The sequence below is a fragment of the Vicugna pacos genome, chromosome 1 (assembly GCF_048564905.1).
Source record: "Vicugna pacos chromosome 1, VicPac4, whole genome shotgun sequence".
Classification (NCBI taxonomy): Eukaryota; Metazoa; Chordata; class Mammalia; order Artiodactyla; family Camelidae; genus Vicugna; species Vicugna pacos.
In genome coordinates this window covers 59,624,996-59,649,032 of record NC_132987.1, presented here as the reverse complement: position 1 = coordinate 59,649,032, position 24,037 = coordinate 59,624,996, and the positions used below count along the sequence as shown (strand labels likewise).

At 45.7% G+C, this 24,037-nt stretch overlaps 1 protein-coding gene across 1 annotated transcript in view; it reads left to right on the top strand.

The window, feature by feature from the left end:
• The first annotated feature begins 5,671 nt into the window (after positions 1–5,671).
• Positions 5,672–24,037, top strand: part of MB21D2 (Mab-21 domain containing 2) — a 103,964-nt gene continuing 85,598 nt past the window's right edge. Inside the window, exon 1 of the mRNA XM_006200953.4 lies at positions 5,672–5,919. Within this exon, the coding sequence (XP_006201015.1) occupies positions 5,709–5,919 (211 nt within the window). The 5' untranslated portion in view covers positions 5,672–5,708. The remainder of the gene's footprint in view (positions 5,920–24,037) is intronic.

The following is a 24,037-nucleotide window of genomic DNA, read 5'->3' as shown; positions in this document are numbered from 1 at the left end:
TGTTCTAGTCCCATCCTCTATTGCCACCCAGAAAAATAGATAAATTAATTTCCCTTATGAGGCTCTTCATTTAACTGTTCACAGCAAACCAAACTGAACACCTCCAGTCTTCACTGAGAAGGTACTGTGGGTCCCCTCAGCACGGGACCCAAGGTACATACAAGACAGAATGTGGATTGGTGTAGAGGACCTAGAGCTTGGCCTCTTGGCAAGTTTAAGAGCTAGAAGGGGACGGATGGTGCAGTGCCAAGGGATTGGTAAGAGTTTCCCCACAGCAGTCAATGAGGTTAAGACATTTGCAAAGAAAGAGGATTTCTAGGGCAATTAATCCATTTGCTTTTTCTGGCCTGAGGTATAGAGGTCAAGTAGACTGGCGGTTTCCCCAAATGATGATGTATTGAATATTGAGACTTAATTTTTTGTAAGTTATTTTGTCATCAAGTTTATTCAACAAAGGGCCTGAGCTCTGATTTTATAATAGAAGAGAAAGAAAAGGTTTTATTTGCCATGATTCGTGGTTTGGAACATGATTCGAGCTCTAGGAGCAGACTGGGTAGGTGAAATGCAAGGTAGAGTGCATAGCTCTGGAAAACGCGAGAGATTGGTGGTGTTTTTCTGGATTCCCAATGGTTGCTGACAGCAGAGTCAGTGAGGTTTGATGGGAAGAACCTGGGTCGTAAATCAAAGACTTGAGTTTGGGGCCTGAGCCAGTCACCTGGTTCATTCATTTACTCCTTCATTTATCAGACTTAGATTGAACACTGACTGTATGCCAGACACATCTGCGATCAAGAGATCACAGTCTTTGCCCACACGGAGAATACACTTGTGTGAGGGAGGCAGACAAGTGAAAAAGGCAGCTACAACGAAGTGTAAGCATGGCGATCAAGTCCAAAGGCAAAGAGTCTGTAAGGAGCCTTCAGGACTTTGTGTGTGTGTGTGTGTGTGTGTGTGTGTGTAAGAGGTTCAGGAAAAGCTCTTTGCAGGAGATCATAACTAAATAGAGAGCTGATGGATGACAATTACTAGCTGGTGACTTCACAAACATCACCATCTCTCACTTCCTTATCTCTAAAATTGGAATAATAATAGCAATCCAACCTGCTTCATTCAGTAAGAGGTTTTGAGGATCTGATAAACAGATTTAAGTGATGTGCTTTGTTGAACTGTAAAGTGCTCTGTCATTGTAAGGAAGACAATTGTTCATAATTGTTATCAGATACTGTTGTCTCCCATCTTAGGGTCCATTTTCTTCTTCCCGCAGGTACAGATTTGGCTCCCCTGAGCATGCAAGAGCAGAGAATACTAGGACAGATTTGGGTGGAGAGATTTATATTGCTGTGTCTCTCCAGAGCTGGACCACTCAGGCCGCAGGGCTATTAGGGCACAAGGTGGAAGGAGAGGATAAAACAAGGCCCTGTGAACCTTGTGAGTGTCAGAGGGGGTGGGCTCCCCTCTGGGGTCACCTTGTTAGAACTGAACAGACTGAGTCATGACTTATCCACCCTTCCCTGGGGACCTCACTAACTGTTCACCTGCCTACTCTCACCAGAGATAAAATTGCCGGTTTGCCCCGAACAGGATCATGTGCACCTGAACATCTTGTGAGCTGCCCAGGAGACTCAGCTCTAGTCATGGTGGTCCACCTACTAGCGAGAGGCAAAAGCTGTAGCTAAGTAATTCTAAATGTCAGAAATCCCTGGTTTATTGAGATTTACACTTTAGAGATCAATGAGTCCATTTTGCCCAAGGGCCACTCTCCTCTTTTGGTTTTATTACGATGCTGGTCCAATTTCATGGCATTTCCCACACCTCCTCTGGTGGTCTGAAAACAGAATAAATATTTACTAAATTTGAAGTTAATATGAGAAATATAAACAGCACTGTCTCTACTATTTAGGCAAGCCTCCTTGCGTTCTCTGTGTCCCAGCTCCCCATCTGCGAATGGAATTTATCCCCCAAGTCCCATCTACCATCAACATTCCCCATGCCTATGGTGTTTGCCTCTCTTTTTTTCTGCCTCCATTTTCAAATCATAAGAAGCTTGGGCTACTTCCATGTGTTAGACTTTTATTGAAAATCCAACTGCCCTCAAAGACCAGATCCTGTAGCCTGGGCTGCTCTTTCAGCCCTGTCAGACCAGAGAATCTTTGTTTAAAATTATATTTTGTTAATCTGTCCTGTGGATGTGGAGCTTGCTATTTTTAATACACGCGCTGCACAGCCCAGTTATTCATGGCTGAGAGTTTGCCACAGAACTTCAGAGCTGTATTTAAAAACAAACAGCCCCAGGGAAGCAAGCAGAGGGCTTCTTTCACAAGCTAATACCTTTTGGGAGTGGGAAAGGGAAGGGGCAAGTTCTGCCTGTAAGGGGGCAGTAGTTTGGAAAGGCAGCAAGTTTCTTTGGTCTGTTTGATGCTGCAGGAGGAAGTAAAGGAACAACTTACTTTAGTGCTTATTTAGATGGTAGACTCCATTGACCTCTCCTGAATCATTTGTCAAAACTCTAGACATGCACACTTTTATTGCAAGACTGAGACTGAGATATCCTGTGATATCCTCTAATAATTATTCTCTTTCTCTTTCTCTTCACTTGCCTCTCCATATCCCTTCCTCATTTTGGCTGTGTAACATACACAGGGGAAAAAAGGCACAAAGATAGAAGCACTTAACTATACTTAAGCAGAAATATCTACATTTATAACAACTTAAGTGATTGTTGGGAAATCGTAGATAGCTTATGTTGAGATACTTCACTGTAGCAAAAAAAAAAAAGTCACTTAAATGCTGACTTCCTGGATTTTGAGAGATGATATTAATTTGTTCATTTATTCATTCAAACATATTAACTGAGGTCATAAGATGAGCCAGGAAATGTATTAAATGCAGTGTTTATGAAGGTGAAGGGACATAGCACTTGTCTTTGAGGACCTCATAGTCTACTATGAGGTTAAAAGTTCTCCCAAGAGACTAATTCAAGAAATTATGGTGTGATCCTCTTTCTCTACTTTGTCAATTGGACAAGGGATATTTACATCTTCTTATCAGAGTCCTCTAAGAGTATCTAAAAGGTATTTAGTTTACTATTCAGGACATTATCTAAATATATAAGCTCATTAAAAGTCAATGATTCAGAGAATTATGATCTGGCTGATGGAAAGTGAACAGAAAATGTAGAAAAACAGAGAGACCATTTGTTGACTCAGTTATTCAAAACATCCAAGACCAAGGACTGAGGCACAGTAAGGCACAATTTCTGCTAACCACCTGTTTTATCTCTATGGATATTCGTATCACAAGGGAGGAGCATTGCCTCATTCACACTTTTGGAAATTAACAAAGAAAAAGTGTCTTGACTTTTTTGCCTGAATTCTTTCAAACTGTATTAGGTTGCAGGTTGTTGCTTGCACAGGTAAATTAGGATCATTTTGATTCAGAAAATGACTGTGCCTCAGCCAGCTATCTCACAGATGCCTGCCGTTGATCATGACAGAAGTACTGACAGATGGGAGTGGTTAGGTTTATGTTGAAGTTCCAACCACTTGCATAGCTTATACTACTGCCCAGTTGATGGTAATACTCTCTCAGATGAGGAGTCAGGGCAGCATAGCAGACCTGCAAAACCAGAGATTTTAAATAGCTGCCCCCTGTCAGTCTGCCAGATTTTATCTGGACATATATCCTCCGTTTTTAATATTGAGTGGGTGAGAAAGCTTGTTTCAAGAGAAGGAAACCAAAAGCAAAAGAAATTGATTGGTTATGCCAAAGTTCTTTCCTCGCCACTTGATTCAATAAACTTTGAGGACCTTGGTGCAGGGACAGATGCTGGGGGAAATCTGAAGATGAGTAAGATGTAGTCCTTATCCTAAGGAAACTCATAGTTTGAAACTTGCATTAACAGTGATAAAACAAGGTCAAAGCTCATCAGAGTCATGTGGAAGTTTCTGAAAGGGTGCAGTGGAGGTTCTAAGGAGGAACATGTTGCCACCAGCTTGGGGGAGGGTCTTAGGGAAGGCTTTCTGGAAAAGGTATGTATGGAATTGGCTTTGGTGTAAAGTTGAGAAGGGAGTAAGGATGAGGAACAATCCAGGAGGATGTCAGTGGCTAGATCTGTGTTTTGTAAAAGTCACCATGGCAACAATGTGGAGACTAGATTGGAAAGAATTAAGTTTATAACAGCAACAATAGTAGCAGCTAACATTTGATTAAGTACTTATTATGTCAGGCATTGCATTAAGTGCTTGACCCACTTTATTTCATGTAATCCTTAAAACAACGGATGAGTCAGGAATTATCATCTCCGTTTTATAGGGAAAGGCATGACAGTGTCTGGGCTAACAAAAGAGTTTGTATCCTTGGCCATTAGAACCTAGGTAAGAAAAAGCTCCAATCTTGTATCAGGGACTGCGGGGTAGAGACAAGTTGGATTTGGAGAATTAGAGAGGAAGATAACCTTTTTTTTCTAAGAACCAATAGGCCTCCTAAGTTTTTTAGTCAAAAGCCTCGTAAACACCAAAAACTCCTGAGATCCTATTCTGTCTAAAGGACCATTATTTAGGTGGAATCTGCCTTGTCAAGTGAGTATGACTCCAACTCAGGAATCACATCATGTGGTTTATCACCGTTTACCCAGATTCTGGCACTCTGCTCAAATTGTATTTGTTGAGTAAGAGAATTTCACCTAGTCATTCAACGTTCATTGGAACCTGGGGCAATTCATTGTTTCCCCTCCCCCACACCCACACTTTAGTTTTCCTATCTTTATATGGGATCAGGCTGGACCTCATTAAGTCATTATGTTAAGTTTAATAAGCTGTTATCCAGGAAAATTAATTACCTAGGGCAAAGGTAGGGGTACTTTAGAGGCCAATGGGAGTGTCTGTAGCGGGCGGGGTGGGCACTCAGTTTTGTGTGTGTGTGTGTGTTTGATACGCTTACTTCTATCGTGTTTGGCAATCTGTGAAAAAAAAGAGCAGCAGATTGTTTTTACATTCCTTAAGGCTGGTTACTTCACCATCTAAAGGCACTGGAGTTCTTGAGACGGAAAGGCTCCCATCGGGATACCCTCGCTCAGGACACCGCCCTTAAAATCAGACAGAGGAAGACTCTTCCCTCAACGTGCTTGGCAAGTCCTGCCGCCAAAGGGAGTGGAGGTAGGGAAAGAATACGTCCACACCTCTCACGTTTGCCTGAGTACAGACTGCCAAGTGGCATAGGCGCGCAGACCTCTTATTTATTTCTTTTTCTTTCCACTGGGTGCGCTGTCCCTTTAAATGGGGGACGCTGGTGCTGGCTCCGTAACACCGGAGCCGGCAGCTTGTTGATTTCAGAGCTGGTGAATTTCACATTGTTTCCACTTCACTTTCCTCGCCCGGGGCAGGCTCGGGTTAGTGCTACCAGAGCTATCGCCGTTGCCAGCGAGGGCCAGGGGACGGCAGGGACCTGCAGCATCGGGACCGGCGTGGGGCCGCAGGAAGGGGTGTCGGGGCCACACACACGCACTCTCGCTGCAGTCCAGCTCCTCCTGAAGCCCGGACGCCCGGAGCGCACCGAGCCGGGACCGCCCGCCTAGACGCCCGCCCGCCAGCCCGCCCACGGGCGGGGGTCACCGCCAGCGAGCCCGCGAGGGGAGGAGGCCCAGGGGGCCGGGCGGGGGGGCGGGGGTGGGTGCTGCTGCCGCCGCGGAGCTGCTACTCGGCGCGTTTTGTATGAAGATGGCGGCTCCCACCGCCAGCAAGGCAGCCTCCCTGGGCTGCAACAACAAGCCTGCGTTCCCGGAGCTGGATTTCAGGTCGGGAGCTCGGGTGGAGGAATTGAACAAACTCATCCAAGAATTCACGAAGCACGACCAGCGGGAATACGACGACCAGAGAGCACTGGAGATTCACACAGCCAAGGATTTCATCTTTTCCATGCTGGGTAAGGAGGAAAAGAGGGAGGTGTGTGTGTGTGTGTAATGGGAAGCGGAGTAAAGAACCCATTTCCCCTTCTCGCGCTCTCTTTCCTTCTTGGTTGTCTTCCCGGAGCCAGGTGCCGGGGGGTATAAACCATCTCTGTCCCGCCTCTTCCCTTCTTTCTCTGCCGCAACCGGAGCTGCCTTCCCTCCCCTCCTTACTATACTTTGCTCCGGGTCCCTTTGCCGCCCCCATTCGCTGGCTCTTTTGTTGATTTTCTCACCGGCCGGGGGCTGGTAGGCAGGTGAGGTGTTTTGTGGTGAAACGTCTCACTGCTGAGGGGAAGCCCCTGGAAGCCGCGCGGTCCAGGTGAGAACCGGCGGCCCCTTTCAGTTCAGGGATTTGTCTCCAGAGGCACCGACCTGCCCCTTCCCAACGCCGAGTCTCGGGTGCTCTCCAGAGTTCGGGGCGCCGAGATAGCCTGGGGCTCTGGCTTGGCGCCCGAGCGACAAGTTGCTCTCCAGTCTTACGGCGCGGCGCTGTCACGCCGAGCCCCCGGTGGCCAAACTTGTTGGGTGTTCCCTAGTAACCCGCTGAAGGAGGCTGGGCGCCCGGAGTTCTGCAACTTTGGTTTGCAAACAGATTTCCCATTAAAGCGGTCGGAAGCATTTCCGGTGCTTCTCCGGGGTTCTTGCTGAGCTCGGAATTCCTAATTGCCAGCTCGAGAATGACTGCGGTCGGAGCTCCAACCCCAAGGAGCGCCAGCCCCCTCCTCTTTGTGTATTGTCTCTGTGCTGGCCTGAGAGGTGTCTCGGGTTTCGAACCCCAGGGACGTCCGGGTGTAGAATAATGCCGCCACTCCCATCCCCCAGCCCGGCACCTACAGGTCCTTAAGAGATTGCTTAATGTTACGTGAAGGAAGATAATCGGGCCAGGCCCGGGAGACCGAGCGCCTCCCCAGGTATCCTGTCGGTAGGATTATTGCTACTGAGGTGTTGTGTGAGTGTCGGCTGCTGTGACCCCCCAGGTAGCTTGCAGCTCCGACAGTGCAACTCTGGCTGCCGTGCAGTACGTGGCTTGGCCGTTCACATTCCGCAGGACCGGTGCTCCAATGTAGCGCTGCCCTAACCCGTGTCTCTGAGCGCTCTACAAATACATTCTGAGGCAGTTTTCCAGGTAGTGGAAAATTTGACTGAAAAAGGTCTTTGACCGCACGGGAAGACAGCTTTTGCCTTCCTCCCGCTGCCTACTTGAATTTCAGCCGGCTTTCTGCCGTTGCTGGTTCTCCCGCAGGGTACCTGACCTCTAGGGTTTCTTCCTCCTCACAGTCCCGGGGGTTGGGGCGGGTTGGGGGGGTGTAATACTAATTGAACGTGTGGCAGCGGGCAGTAGTAACGTTCTGGGAAGTTGGATGAAGCATGTTAAAACTTGGGGCTGGATTTTACCTTTTGCTCCACACTTCCCCAGCATAGCCTAGCTTGTGTATGGCGTTGTAAAGCTCTCTGTTGAGATATCCGGCCATTCAGCCTGTGTCCAGATGAATTAAACGTGGTGTCTGTGTGTCTGTGTTTAAACAGCTCCTTAACCTGATAGTGGGATGAGCTTCCAGATCTGGAAACTAGCACAGTGATTGTCAGATGGGTGGGGATACACAGAGAAGGCTCAGGGCAGTTATTTAAGTTGCTTAATCACAGCCTTTCTCTTTGACATAAATCATGGAAGTCTGCCATTGTGTTGGTACAGCCCCCGCATCAATTCTGATGTCTCCTGCCCTAGGTGTTCGCTAGAAAAACGTACTGGGTCACCACTGATCAGGATAGTCGTGAAACAGAAAATGGGAAGATGAGGGGAGGGGTAAGTTTCCATGCCCAGCTCATTAGGAACTTCTCAGCTAACCCCACAGCTGATACACTGATTTCACAAAGGCTTTACCCAGATATGAAGGGTGAATTATTGCAGGGTGCTTAATTTATACATGTGTTTAATGTCATGAGTGGCATTGTGTTGACAGGCCAATGAAATTCCCTTTTGTTCCTTTTTACCCAGTTGACCTTGCAAGAGACGTCTTTCTTGCCCCCTAGGAATTTGATGTTTCCACCTGCAGGAGAGAAAATTCAGGAGAATGTCATTTAAGCCTCTTGCCCCTCTGGACACTAGAAAGCAGATGGCGAAATGAGCTTGCCTGTGTGTGGTGCTGCATTCATTTGTGAGTTCCTTGCTTTCCTTTAATGAGGTGCCGGCCGCTCTAGACAAGTGAAGGTTTGGCAACAGTGAGGGTCCCTGTGTGGGTTTACTTTTTCTAAAGCGGATTTTCGCTGGGCTGAACAAAAAACAAAAAAACCCCCAAAATCCCTTTCTGTGTACTTTGTTTCATTTGCCACAGTCTTTTATGAATATGCGAATAAGTTATCTTAATGACCCTCAGTTTGTGAAGGTGTTGCTGGGGTGGTGGCAGGCCCTTATTTCCAGGAGTTTTGGTTGGGGGGTGAGGGGGGTGAGTCCTCATGGCTTTGTTCTGCCTCTTTCTGAGCGGTACCTGAGGATTGTCAGCGACTTGGAAATGTTATGCCCTCACACAGAACTAAATGGGAGAGGAATTTGGTGCAGACCTCTTTGATGGAGCTGTGGGTAACACTACCTCTGTTTTTAGGCAGTTGGCAGGGGCAGCCCCTGTCTGTATAAGACTGTTAGCCTGGACTGAAGACCCCCAGCTTCCCAGATCCTTTTTGTCTTCTCTCGATGAGAGGCAACTTTCCACAGAAGAGCCAAGTGGTGATAGACTGTTGTCATAACCATTGACCCATCAGCACCAGGCAACTCCACTGTCTTATCACAGCAGGGATCTGCGTAGTCAGTGGAGCTGATCTGAGCCTGTTGGTGGTCACCCAGCTCTCCGCGGTTTGTCCTGACATTCTCTGCTTGTCCCGAGATTCTGAGTCCTTTGGAGGCAGATGTTTGCAGGAGTCATCTAGACTCACTCCTTTCTTTCTACACCCTGGTCTTTTAAGAGAATGATTGCTGTTATTATCTAGTTAATATTTGAGAGCCCAGATTGTGGGAGAGGCTGGCAGTGCATAATAAACACCATTTATCAAAATTCAGGGAAATTGCCAGAGTTCATTAATGTTTTAATAATATTTGGTATTTGCATAATGTCTCTGCCAGCTCTTTTGTTATCTTCATTCCCTGGCGAGGTCGGATGAAGGCTGGTTGTATCCCCATTGAACAGATGCAGAACAGGGGTTATGCAGAAGCTAGAAAAGCCAGGAAGAAACAAGCCATCGCTTCCCCTCCAGTCCAAACAGTTGATACCATGATGTGGTCATTAGGGAAGTTGTCACTTACTGATTGCCTTCTTGGCGCCAGGAGCGTCACACAGCCTTAGGAGTAGGTATTGCTTTCCCATCACCCAGGTGAGGATATTGAAGTTTATTGGAGTTAAGAATCATCCAGAGTCCCACGGCCAATAAACAGAAGCGATGCTGCTGAAACTCACGTTGGCTCGATTCTGAGTCATGTTCGTTCCTCTTTTCTTAGTTGAGACTATTAAGAATTGATGCATTAAACCTAGAGGAGGGGCTTTATTTCAAAAAAAAAAAATAAAATAAAATACCGCCTCTTCTTTTTAGGACCTTGTTGCTGATTTCAACTGTAAGTATTAGGGTAATCCAAGCAGCATCCAAGGTGAGTTCTGGAACACTCTGAGTTCGAGTATTTTATTCCAGAATAAGAGCATTTGTTTGAACTTCAGGTTGAGAAAATAATGGTCATTATAATAAAATGTTAAAATCTGTGGTTCCTGTCTCAGTCTGCCTCTTGCTGGCTAGGTGGTCTTAGTTTTTTCATCTCTTACACACAGACAATGGTATTCATATCTATTAAATGTGGACAGTAGTAATGCATTGTTTCAGAATTGTTATGTGTGAATGTTGTTGCTTTGTAAGCTGAAAAGGAACGTATACCTGATTTTATTATTTATTTAAAAGAAATGGGCATGATTAGAAAATCTAGGGACCTTAACCCTGGAATTGTTTCTGCAGCCTGCTGTCAGACTACAGAGTATGATTAGAGGTGACCCAGGAGAATACATGCTCTGGCTGTAGAGGGCATGATTCATTCCAGCCCACGTTGCCGTTTGTTAAGTTCATACTGGTTGCTGGCCATTGTGCTAGCTACTTTGCATAAATCTGTTAGTTCATGTAATTTTCTTCCAATAACCTTTGTAAGGATAAATATCATCAAGCCTGTTGTGGAGGTGAAGGAGGTGGCATTATCCCCTTTTAAAAGTGAAACAGTGCAGCTCAGAGAAGTCAAGTACTTATGCCAAAGTCACACAGAGTTTGAGTTTGAACCCAGGTATGTCTGACCCCAAAGCTCATGTTCCTTCCACTGTAGGAGCAATCATCTTCCATCGCTTTTGGGTCAGACAGCACCAAGGCAAGTGCTGTCCTCGGCAGCCTGCTAGGCCTGCAGGAGCAAGGAAGTTCTCTTTTTGCCTGCCTATCTGTCTCTGTCTGTCTTTCCCTCTTACTTTCATGCATTCAACAAATATTTGCTGAATGTTCTACCGTTTGCCAAGCAGTGTGCAGGGTGCTAAGGGTAAAATAGTGAGGAAAAACTTGAATTCATACGGGCCTTTGGAGATCCCGTCAACTCCAGGAGCATAGTTTGCTGGCTTTCGGCTCCTCTCAGGGCTCTGGTGAGGTGCTCCTGAGGGCTGCTGGACCTGCCATATCTTTAGGCATTTTCTGTATCTTCAGAATAGGCCATCTTGAAGCCCTGTCTTCCCAGTGTTTGAATGTCACTTTTCCGTAACAAGTTCATCCAGCCATCTTTATTGAGGGACTGTGTTGTGGATCGTTGCTTTGTGGGCCTCCAAGTCTTGGTAAGTTCCTTAGCGTTCTAGTCACTAAGGTACTGTAGTATCTGCAGATGACAAGGTCGTCTTTGAAGTCTGTTCCAACTCGGAAAACATTATGTATCGGGGGCCGGGAAGTCCCTTTGAACATTTGTTTTTGCTTCTAGTTTGGGTTGGTTTCAGTTCTCCATCCGTGGTTCTGGGTGGTTGGTCGCTGCCCTGCGTGACAGGAGAGCCCTGGAACAGTTGATGATCCCGGATCTTCCCAGGGCGCCTTGTTGGGCCCCCCCATCGGATAATGCATTTCTTGGGATTAGACTGGGCCCCTTTTTGTATTTATAGAAACAGGAGAGTCTCTCATGTCAAGCGAGGAACTTGTCACTGAGTGTTAGCTCTTTAGACTCTCCTGGAGACTTTTAACAATTTGGGATCTCTGGTCCTGTTTCAGACCTATTGAATCCGAATCCCCAGAGATCCCCAAACTGGCTGCTCAGCACTCTGACATCCTGTCCCGTATTAGGCCTGATGTTGCATTCCCCGTCCAACAGAGCGGCTTGTACGCACAATGAGCTGATCCCAGTTGACTCTGGAGACGCGAACTGGGCTGCTCAGCCTAACAAGCAGATACGTCTGTGGGCTCCTGGAAGGTAACGCTGGAGTCCTTCCGTGGGGGACAGAGACAGGGAGGCAGAGTGACTGAGATGATTAGAATGTTTCCTCTGTGTCAGAGGGTGTAATAGGGTTTCACATCATTGGATCATTTAATTGACATCATAACCTTTGGAGGTAAAGATGTATGGGGAACTCTAGGATTGGAAAAATTCAGGAATTTGTTCAAGTTTACCAGCAAGTAAATGGCTTAGTTGGGACTTAACCAATGTCAGGCTGATGCAAAACCCTTGCCTTTAAAAGTGACACTGTTCTGCCCTCCGGAGGGGCAGGAGAACCAGATTCTAGCCCCAGCTCTTCCAGTTACTTGCTGTGTGGCTTTGGGCAAGTCACTTAACAGACTCTGAGTCTCATATTCAGAAGAGTATGGAGGTTGGCGCAAATAATCATACCTACCTCGTGTGTACAAGTGTATTCAGTTCTGAATCTGAGAGTACCGAAGAAGGACTGAGTTCTAGTTCCAGCTCTGTTTTGTACTGTCTAGAATGTGTTACCCTGAATAAGTCACCTAACCTCTTTGGGCCCTTTTTGCCCATGTTCCAATTATAGAAAATACAAAGAGGTAAAATCACCTCCAAATTCTAATTAGTGTTAATAGTTGATGTACTTTTTCCCCCTAGACATCTATGTTTATAAAACATGCTTTTACCCACTCATACTTACATGCGTATGTTTTATGTACATAATCGTATCGGATATGTGTGTCTTTAGTACATTTGTCAGTACGCTGTCATCTGCTGCACATTTGAACAGAAGCTGTAACCTGTGGAAGGTGTTCTTCAGCTCCTTTCATTCATCTTTGATTCCAAAAGAAGATGCTTGTTCTGGAACTTAGAGCGCATTCTGCGATTCGATGACTGCGGGATGGCGGACCTTCTTGTTGGTGACTTCTGAGGGTCTGACCAGCCTTTCAGTGCCTCCTCCTCTTCGCGTCTTTGCGTGTTCTACGTGTTCTCGTAACATTACCCGCATTTCTCCTTTACTTCTTTTTCTCAGGCTGTTTTCTTTATTAGGATTTCTTAACCTACGGTCCATGGAAAAATGGAAACTTGGAGTCTGTGGACTTGAATGGGGAAAAATGACATCTTTTATTTTTAACCTCTAACTGAAATACTGAATTTCCTTCCATTATAAAAGTAGGTACCAAGCCATTAGCAGTACCTCTTGTTTTTTTGCTTTTGTTGCCAATAGAAATCACAGATATTTCCATTTCACATTACAGTTGTTACAGATGCCTTGAAAAAAATCATTTATCACTGCTTTGAATTTATGGTGGATGTCAGATTTGCTGTTAGATTTTATTTAATGCATTAATAGAGAGTCACATATGTTACTCATGGATTTATTTTTTAAATGTATTTTGTGTTTTAATGCCAATTTTCTTTGAAGTTCTGTGTAATGTTAACATTTATTTAAATATACTTTTTTTTTTTTTTTGCAGGGGTCCAAAGTTGGTTGCTTTTCTAACCTGTCAAGACATCTATGTCACAGAGGCAGTTAAGAGTCTCAGCTTCTGATGACAACATTCTGACACCTTATCTCTGCTTTGTTTTCTTCTCCCAGCTCAAATGCCACTTGACTCATGAAGCTTTCCTTTGTCTCTCTAAGGAGAAAAAAATTTTCCTTTCCTCTGGGTTCTTCTAACACCTGGTCACCTTTTATAGCCCCCAGCACATTCTTCCCCATGCTATTGGCTAAGTAATCTCTGCTCCTTTATCTTGGCAGCACCCAGTGAGGTCATGTAAACACTAGTTACTAACAGAATGTTAAGTGATTTGATTCATTTTTAAAAAAAGCCTTTCTGTGTGAAGCTGCCTTATTTCAGGCTCTATTTAAGGCATGAGCTCTTTCTGACACTGTCTCTTTATGACTTCCCCGTCCCATTAAGCCAGTCTCTATGTCATCTTCTCTGGAGTCAAGAAAATCTTTTTTTGATCTCCTTATGTGGTAGGGGAGTTTTTTTCTAGATCCCAGAAATAACATCCTCAAAACTTATCACAGGGCGGTTTAAGGAATGTCCCAAGTAATTGCTGTAGCTTATTGACTGAGAGCAGCAAACAGTGACTTGTGGAAATGTCCCCTTTCTTGTAGACTCTGGCTTTTCTTCCCTGGGCATCCGGGGTACTTGAGAGCCTGCTGCACGCCCACACTTGGGGCTTTAAAGGATGTGCAGAAAGCGTTAAGTCATCTTTCCCACGAAGGTGTTCTGTGTACTTATTGGTCAGCGTACAAGCGTTCAGATGCCACCTTTGGAATTCAAATTGCAGCAGTTCTTTATGATCATAAACTACTGTTATTTGCCATCAATAATAATTCATCTTTGTACAGTGCTTTATAGACTACAGTACGTATTAGCATCTGGTATGGTGTGGTATAGTCTTTGGACCGGTCGTTGAGAACTGTTGTATAGGAACTGGTACATTTACAGATGGGAGTACTGAGACTCTGGGAGGTGACATGACTTAGTTGGGGGTCATAGAGTAGGTTAGTAGATTATAGAACAGGGCTTTGCCCAGATCTCCAGTGTCTTCTCCACACACTGCCTGCAAAGGGCTTGTGGCTTTTTCCCCCAGGCATCTTTCATGGTTGCTGGCCTGAGTCCGTGTTCCCAGACCAGGCAAGGGGAGTGGCTTCCATGCCTCTCTGGGCTCTCCCACCCTCCCTGGTACAGGGTAGGTGAGGCTGGCTGAGGGTGTCGTGGCTAAGTACATACTCTGTGGGTACACATTCTCCGTGTCTGATTGTTGGGCCTCGACCGTCTGCTTCTGAGGGTCTGAGACAGTGTTCACAATGGACTTGGGTGAGTACTTGCCAGCTGAGTGATCTCTTTAAGGAGACTTCATAATTATGCCATTATGTGAGGACCTGTCTCCAAGAAACAGCCATCTTCTTTTTCATCCACTTAAGTGCCTTTTCATGAATCCCCTCTGCACAAGAGAGACAGATTACTAGGGACAGTGCTGCTATGAATAAAGCTGGCATGGGGAACTGTTGTTCAGTTTGTTTATTTGTTATAGTTCTTTCCTCAACACAAGAAGACATGATTACTATTTGTGAGTTAAGTTAATAGTGGGAGTTGGTGTAAGTCTTGTGTACGTTTTTGTTTCTTCTAACGAGTATTTGAATATTTACAATGTACGTAGAATAGTGTTAAGCATTCGTTCATTAATTCGTTCAACATATATCAGAGTGCCTATCATGAACTAGTATAATTACTATGGTGTAATTACTGCATCCTAAGTGCACAGAGTGGTGAATAAGAGAAGCAAGGTCACTACCTCCATAGGGCTTATGTTCTTTGGGGGATTCAACAAGATTTGAGCTCACGAATAAACAGGGATGTGTGCTTAGAAAAAAACCAAACAGATTATTATGACGGAGGGTAACTGGGTAGAATGAGGTACAGAGTGGTAGAGGCGGCCTCTCTCAAGTAGTGACATTTGAACTGGAAGAGTAGGAAGGACCCAGGCATCTGAAGACTGATGGAAGAGTATTCAGGTAGCTAGAACAACATATGCAAAGGCCCTGGGGTGGGTGCATTTGAAAGCAGCTTTCAAGGCAGCTTAAATTATAGCAAGTTTTATTTGGCGTCTACAAGGAGGGATGGTCTATATTCAGATTCTGCCCAAGGTGGACAGAATGGGCGCCTGCCTTAGAATGTAGTGATTTTCCCACAGGTAGAGACTTTCCAAGTGGGGCTGCCCTATGGGTAGGCTCCTGTTGATAGAATTCAGGGACTAGGGGAGAGGAGGACAGTGTAGAAAGGTTGGGTTACAGGTCCCCAGAAGGCCCTTTGTAGCATGTAATTCTCTGATTTCACCTCTGATAGCCCTAAGCTAGTAACAGTGGATTCTGTATTAGCTGATTTCTGGGTCACACTGCAGTTTTCATGGGATGATGATAAAGCCTTTATTTTTTACCTGGACCTCCACAGTCTGCAAAATACTTTCATAGGCATAACCTAATTTTGACTTCTCACAGTAACCATATGAGGTAGGTCTTATTATTGCCTCTTTTTTAACATGGGATGAAACTGATCAAGAGACATTAAGTAGCTCTCTCAAGGTCTCTAAATGGTTGAGGTGGAGTCAAACTGAAGTCCTCTGAAGCTCACCCCATATTCTTTGTGTGATGCTCATTCCAAAAACCTACCCCTCCTACCTCACCTCAGAGTATGGGGGAAGGAGGATTTCTGGTCCAGAGAGAGGCACTGAGGATCGGCTGGAAGAGCCAAGGCAATAGACTGCAGGGCTGCACGTGCTTGTGGTTGGTGTGCAACTTGGTAGCACTTTTCTAGGTGGCTTCAAGATCATCCTTTCAGCAGCTGCAGCTGTTCCTAATAGCAGCTGCTTGTGCGGATGGTGTTGTGATTAATAAAGAAAACGCAACAGTTTGTTCTTTCAGCTGTGCCCTTGGTGTGCGCAGCCTGCTTCCGTTCAGACTATGTTTCTGATCTGGAACGATACAATCCCGCTGGCGTGTGGTGCCTGAGGGGCTTACAGCCCAGCTGTGAGAAGGGGTGGTCCCTCTCGGTCCGAGCTGGGGAGCCCAACGCCCACCAGGGACTGGGCAGTAAAGAAAATGAGCGCAGTGGGCAGTGCAGTCAGTGCCAGCTGGTTCCTGATGTCAGCGTCAGGGATGCCGGGGAGTTGGCAGGTGAAGGAGATCACCTCCCGCCAACCTTGTTTCAGGGGGGCCCCTGTTCCTCAGCCCCGGCCAGTCATCCCTCCACTGCTGTGCCCTCTGTTATGTGCTTCAGTCTCCTGGGTCTTAACACACTGAGACAACACCCAGAGTTTCTGATCCAGTAGGTCTGGGCTCCAGCCCTGAAAATTTGCCTTCCTAGCAAGCTTCCAGGTGACGTAGCTGCTGCTGAGCCAGACTCTGCACTTTCAGAACCGCTGCTGAGAGGCTGGGGCTGATAGAGCTTGAATGTTTTAATAGACCTGATGAACCTCGATTTTTATGTGAAATCTCCAGATTTTCAAATATTGAGAACAAAATTAAATGCTAAAGGAACAAAATGTGGTTTAAAACTGTAGGTCAAACGGAACACTGTGGCTGTCTGTTTATCTTCTCTGGTTTGGAGTTTGAGACTCAGAGAGGGACTGTAGTTTATTCACTAGCACAAAGCTAGTTTGGGGGCAGAATCATGATTAGAAAACAGGTTTCTCCATCTACCTGCTGTGTGTGTGTGTGTGTGTTAGTCCTAGCATACTGTTTCCCAGGTTTTCCCTTTGAATATAAAAACCAGCTATGTAACTGAAAATAATAAAAACAACACTAAAATAATGTTGACCATGTTCCAAGAATAGTCTAAGTGCTTTATACTTTATATATATATTAACAACAGTTAATCCTAACAACAATCCTATGAGGGAGGTTTTATTCTTATTTACCTATGAGAAATCCAAAGCACAGAGACATTAAGTAATTTGCCCAAAGTCACAGAGCTAGTGGTAGAGTGGGAATTTGAACCCAGGAAGTCTAGCTTCAGGCAGAAAACAGCAAATAATTATAAATGTTCTTCTTTTTTATTTTTTAACCTCAGTAAGAAAAAATTTTCCTTCCACAAAGTGGAAATCACTGATGGAATACTACAACTTTAATGCTGTTAGGAAACTTTGAAATTGGGTGGCCTGAGTTTCTCCCACCTCCATTTCACAGAAGTGGAAACTGAGACCCTAAAGGGAAAGCAAATTTGATCATCCTGAATATTGATTTAACTTTTGAGCAAAGCGGAGGTGAGGTAAATGTCCAGTGAGCGACTGCTTCTTGAGAAAGGTGTTTGCACCTGAGACTGTCCGCTCAGCATCCACTAACCTCTCTAGGGGTGGGGGGGCTGCCTGGGTTTAAAGTGAAGGGAAGTCACGTTGAGAGACTGTGCTTCAAAGTACAGAACGTTTCCCTGCCGCCGAGCTACCTTGTAGTTTGCAGTCTTTTTTGATTGCTATTAGATGAAGGATGCTAAATAAATAACCTGGTGGGCACAGTGTATTTCTAGTGTGTCATGTTTGCTTTCTGTCTTTTGATTGTTCCTTGTCTCTTTTTTTTTTTCTTGCGATGTGTGTTCTTTCCTCACATCTCTGCTGTCTACACAGCTTTGAGTATCACAATGAATATTTTCATCTCTGAACAGTCTGTAGCTACAGCAAGGAAGGGGGCTGGCTGAGTGGACCACAGGATGCTGGGTCCAGCCTGTGGTCGGGAGGAGTCGAAGCTCCAGGGGCTGGTGAGACTCCTGGGGACCTTCTCTCTCTGCTGCTGGTCTGAGAACTCAGAGCCTTAGGAGAATTTAGAGAGTTGTAATAGGATTCAAAGAATTATAGAGGGCTTAAGCCAGCGGGGATCTCCCTGAGATCAGTTCATCCATCCCATCATGTTGCTGGTAGGGAAATTTAACCCCATGGTGAAGAGTGACTTTTTCAAGGTCAAACTGGTGGTGGTGAGGATACCGATGGTGTTGAGAAACTCTTCCCTGCTGTTTATCAGGCGTTGTTCGAAGTGCTCTGTAATCATTAACTCATTTAATCCTCACAACAATCCTGTGATGGGGGTGCTGCTACTGTCCTGCTTTGCTGATAAGGAAACTACAGCAGTTCAACTTGCTCAAGCTGGTGAGAGGCTGATTCAAACCTAGGCAGTCGGGCTCCTAACCCTTTGCACCTTTCTATAACAAGAGCACCATTAGCATGCTGGGCTCTGTGCTGGTCGCTGGCATAAAACAAAGAGGTGTTAAACGAGGAGGGAGGATGGAAGTCAGGGAGTAGTGGGCAGAGTGGAGGAGAGGTTGGTTTGGTTGTTCTCCAAGCCAGTTGCTAATATGATTCTTCTGCCTTCTGGTCCAGTCTTTTTCATTCTATCATTTGGCCTTTCTTGGCAGCCCTCAGAACAAACATTCTTTTGATGCTTGTGGTTTATATTTATTGAAAGTCCTCTGTTTGAAATACCATCTTATCCACAGTCTCGTCATTTTGGAAATAATGAGGTATGTCTCAGCTGATTGATTGATTTAAGGCTGTATAAAGGTTAAATGGGCTCTTGATGCTATGTAAATTAGGGCAGTCGTATGAAGGCACAGACTCCCCAGTGCTACCCCGCTCCCCGTTTCACTCCAGATTTAGAACATTTAATTAGGACATAGTTAATGTGGTCTATCGTTTGGGGAGAATAGGGAGCTGATCTTTTTTCAGTGAAAGACAGATGCCAAATGTACTAAGACAGTTATTTGGAAATCAAAATTTATAAATTGAATTGGGTTTTATGTGAACTAAGGGATCTGCCTCTTTAGTGCTGTGTCTGCTTTTGAAAAGTGAGTAATTATTTAAGTAAATAACCCCATCCAGCTTCCCTGCTTTCTAAGGGCAAATGTTTGTACCTTGCTTGACTTAAAGCATTGAATCACGTTGGCATTGGGCTTCAAAATCCATCGATGGGCCGAAATAACTGCTTGAAAATCTAGTGCTTATGATGCAAAGATTGGAACTGGAATCCTCCGAGAAGCCTCGTCCCCAGCCTATTTACTCGTTGTTTTCCTGTGATGTAATCTCAGGGGGGGATGGAACATCCTGGGTGGATGAGCTCATCTGGACAGAGTAGAAATTCATGGGAGAGAACTTTATCATTTCTGGTTCTGGAGGAGGAGAACTGATGGGAAATGATCTTTGAATATCTTTGTGTTATTCAAGAGCAACTACCTCTGTTCTGTGTCCTGGATCCCATCCTCTCTGCAGGCCCAGCCCTCTCCTTGGGGGTTATCTCTGCCCCCTTCTTCTGCAGTCTCCATACATTCCTTCTGTAGAGACCCTAGAGAATTTCGGTGCAGTAAGCCCTTTGTGGGGAACAAGTATTCATGTCGTTGATACAAGTCTTAGAAGGAGATGGACAGTGGACGGGGGGAGTAGATTATGTTTAAGGTCCTGAAGGAAAAACCAGCATGGTGCTGAGATTCGCACCTTCTCCAGCCTGACTTTGTCCACCATTCTCTCCTAACTCTCCCCGCTTGGCTTCCGTGGCAGCATACTCTTCCTGGTTTTCTCCTTTTTCTCCATCTCCATGGAAGGGACAGACCTGTATTTCTTTGTCCAGCCCTTGGTGACGCTTTGGTCTCTTCTCCCCTCACACTTTCTCTTACTGTCTCGCAGCACCATTTTCCATCCCTGTTGCTGCCTCCGAGCCGGTGCTCCAGCCGGGACTGCTGGTCTCCCCCTTTGACTCTTCCACTTGGATGGCCCAAAGGTGCCACAGATGGAGTGTCCAAAGTGAATCTGTCTGTGCTTCAACCCTGCTCCTCCTCGGCCAGCCATGCCACCTTTCACAAAAGTGCCCAGGACAGGAACTTGGGAGTCACCCTGAGCCCCCCGTCTCGTCCTCCTGCTCCAGAGCTGAAAAGGAACAGAGGCCTGTCCATTCTGCCTCCTCCTTGAGACTCTGTTCTTTTTCTCATCTCCATTCCCACTGTCACCTTCTCACTTCAGGCCACTGTCATCTGTTTCCTGGGTTACTGCAATCGTTTCCCTGGGTTTTCCACTTCTAATTGTGCAGTCCTTAAGTCCATTCTCCATGCTGAGTCGCCTTTTAAATATGCCTGAACCCTCAGGGGCCTGCCATCATTCTTCACGGGAAGTTCAAACTCCTTAGCGTATTTCACAGGGCCTTGGGGGACCCGGCTCCTGCTTATGTCTCTGGCTCCACCTCCGGCCAGGTCCTGATGTCGCGATCTGAAAGGTTGTGAATGTGATGAGAAGGCCTCAGTGCTCCGTCTCCTATATTCACGCCTCATCTCAAACCTCAGATGCCTTCCCTCTCTTGGTTTCTACCATAGTGGCCTTTCTGTTCTTTGGAAACCCCTCATCCCCACCACTGCAGCCTTTTCTGGAATGCCCCATCCCTCCTCCCACACGCCTTCACCTCTACTTCCCCAAATGCTCTCAGCTCACTCAGATCATCACTTCTTGCGAAGGCCGTTCAGGCTGGCCCGGGGCAGGGTGGATTCTCCTCAGTGGGCAGTCTGACTTCCCAGGTGTCTCAGTTGCCCTGATCAGTCATGAATCTGCAGTCATTTGTGGTTGGTGTCTGACGTTTCCGGTTGTCATGAGAGCCCAGTGATAGATTATCATGGTTCTGTTCTTGTTTGTCTTTTTCTCCTCGCCGGAAACAGAGTTGTTCAGTAAACACTGCTGGTGTGGTTGGCTACTTGGTTTTTTGTTCTTGAACTTGAGCAGGTAGGTGGAACACAGTTCGCAGCAGGCACTGAGATGGCCCCGTGTGTGCTGAGTTTGAAGTACATACCCTGGTGTGTTGAGGTGAGCTCTCTTCTGAGTCTCGCACTTCTCTGCAGCACAGGGCCATGGAAATATAAAAGTGTGTGCTTCAGAACTTGTCTAGTCCAGTTGCTTCCAACCTTTTCTAAACATGAGGGTCTTTTTTTACCAGTTAAAAAATTATGAGGGTTCAAATGGTACTGGTTATACTTTAACTATCCATTTATTGGAGAAAGATGAGCAGTTATAGAAAGCTACTGTGACTTTAGCTAACCATGTACATTACTTTGAATTTTTTCATAATAGCATCTATAGATATTTGAAAAATAGAGAATGCTGATGGGCACACAGATTTATAGCACCAATAACTCTATGCCTCTGTGGTCCCTTTGTCAGGAACCGGCCACTTGGTCTGACCGTGTATTATCCAGATTCACATCAGATTTAGAACTGGTTTCCCGTGGGCTTGGGTTTCCCCTGTATATGCATTTGATTTGAGTGGCATGGTGTTTTTAAATATTTAGAGCAAACATTCAAAAGTTGGGAGGTTTTGCACAAAACCAGATTTCCAACTTGGAAAATTAGAAGGATCATACCTTATTTTTTGTGTGGCCATAATCACCTGGTACTGAACAGCAGCTGCCTTCCATAGAAATGCCACCCTTTCTCCAGTTTGTCCCAGTCTTCAGTCCATCTCTCCTACCACGTAGCAAGTTCCTGGTAGGGTGGGAACTACAAAGCCGGTGACTTCACCCCTAGAGCAAGGCCATCTCCATCGTGTGAGGAGGCTTGTGAGCACTCAGGGATTTTTATCTGTTTTGTTCACTACTATATTCCCAGTTTCCAGTACAATGCCTGGCACAGAGTAGGTGATTATCTACCTACTTAATTAGCCATGGTCATACTTTTATCTGTATTGGTGTGTGGTGCCTCTTAGCAGATGGTACAAAAGAAAGAGCCCTGGGCGCAGAGTCAGGAAACCTGAATCCTTGTCTTCTCACCCTTACTGACTGGCTTGGTGACCTTGAACAAGACCCTAACCTCTCTGAACCTCAGTTTTGTCACTTGGCACCAATTTGTAAATACCTCTTGACCCGTACAGAGCTGTTGGATCTCCTGAGGGAAAATTGTTTAGTATAAAGGAATATATTTGTTATTAACTCCCCCATCCTCTCTTTCTTCATCTCTCCTCTCTCTCTCTGTGATGGAGGAATCATTTATTGTTGCACCTTGATGTTCACTTTAGAAATATGAGAAGGGAGCTATTGATTTCTCTCCCCAACCCTTCCTTACCCACCTCACATCTGGACACCTCCTTTAATCCTAGCCCCTCTGCTCCTGCTGGGGGTCCCACAGCCATAAGCAAGCTCCTGCAGCGACACCCAAGACACCCCAAAGTTGAACTCCAAATATCAAAGACTTGGAGCCATGTGATCGCCTTTTGAGATGCTCAGTAACTAGCCGAGTGGTGTTGCGCACATCTCTGAAATGCTCACAGGATACCAGGCTAGCATGGAGAATTTCAGGTCCAGCGGCAGTATGCTTGTAGCCAAATTTGTGGATCAAACACATTTCATTGTCTGAGAGGAACAATACCCATGATTTTTGTCCTCCTGGATCCGGAAGTGAGAGTAAGCATCGATGGCCCAGAAGAGAAGATAAACAGGAGTTGTCAGTCTCTGAAATTACAAGAAACAGAGCGGGATGGTGGAAAACAAAAATGTGGCCTTAGGAGTCAGGCAGACCAGAGTCTGTTACTGGATCGCTGTGTGACCTTGAGCAAACTATCCTTTCTGAACCTTTTCTTCCTTAATGACGCAGGGATAAACGAATGTATTTCATCTCTTAATTTTATACTCTGTTTTAGTTTTTAAAGGTTCTGAAGAGAATGCCAACTTCGTAGGGTTGCTTTACAGATTAGTGCCTGTGTGATACGTTAAGCGAGCAATACAGTACACGAAACTGCCCTTCTCTTCCACATTTTGGTTGAAAATCCTTTTTTACTTCCTCTAAATAGGATTAGTGGGTCAGCCTGTGAACAGAGGAGCCTAACATAAAGCTGTCTGAATAAAAATCTAGTTGGACTCTTTACACATTTTAGTTCAGCGTTTTCTTGAGTACGTAGAGTGGAGCTCCTAGTGATTATTTTTTTTAAGTTTTGTAAATAAAAAGCTAGATTTTCCAGGAAACTTAAAAAAATTTTTTTCCTGCCTTTATTAGTTTCCCAAACACTTGAAAAAAATATAGGACTGACCCAGTGGGATGCTCATTTCAGCTACTTCGGAGAACAAGCCCAAGGGGCCTTTGGGAGGGGACTCTTCCAGTCCATAGTGACAGGCTACGTGGATTGAAAACCTCTTGCTTGGCTGGATTAACGGAATTGAAATAAAGCTGAGGTTTTTAAATCTGATGCTTATACGAATAATTCTTACTTAGAAGAGCGGGAGATCCTTTAGGGGAGAGACCTGACTAGATGGTTTGGGATGTACATTCAGGTAGTGGGAGAATGTGGAATTCTCACTGACAAGTCTGCATATGGAGTTTAAGGTGACACTGATCTTTCTGAGAATTTAAGGTGGTGCTGGAGACTGAGCACCTGCTGGTGACATGAAGATGGTGGGCACTGGACTGGAAGTAAAGGTATTAAGACTTCTGCTCCTACGGGTCCCTTGAGAAGTGGGGACCATGGAGAGATTCCCCAGCAGCTCCCCTCCACTCCCCACCCCCAGTTCTCTTCATTTCCCACTTCCGTAGGGAATCCCTGTGACTGGCTGGCTGTGTGCAGAGGCTGGGTGAGCTTGGAGCCACCGATGAGCTGGATGCCAGGAAGAGTCTTGAAGAGGCTGAGAAGGGCTTGGGAATGCGCTCTGAGACATCAGACAAGGAGGAGATTTCTTACCGCTCCTTACCTTTCTGATCAGTCTTGCCATTTTGTGTTGTGATTGGGTGAGAAGAAGCCTTCACAGGGGAGTCTCCCCTGGGGGGATAGCTGCCCCGGGAAATGGGTGCATCTCTAGTCAAATGCTGGTTCCCGCTGCTCAGATGGGAGGTGGACGAAGGGGTGCTGGCAGGGAGGAGAAGAGGGATTCTTAAAGGACAGAGGGGTGGGACTTCACCTCCCAGTTAAGGAATAGAAGTGGAAGTTCCAATCCCTTTCTCAGAAAGAGATGAGATTGTACATCACAGACCAGGGGCAACAAGGTTTACAAAATTCTGTAGCTTGTAAATGTCCTTGGGTTTGGTGCTCCGTTTACCTGTTGCCTCTCTGCTGTGATGAGAGGTAGAGATCTCCAAGATGAAAAAGTCCCTGTATTTGTCTTCAGGGGAGCCGATAGAGAGCTGGTCAACAAGTT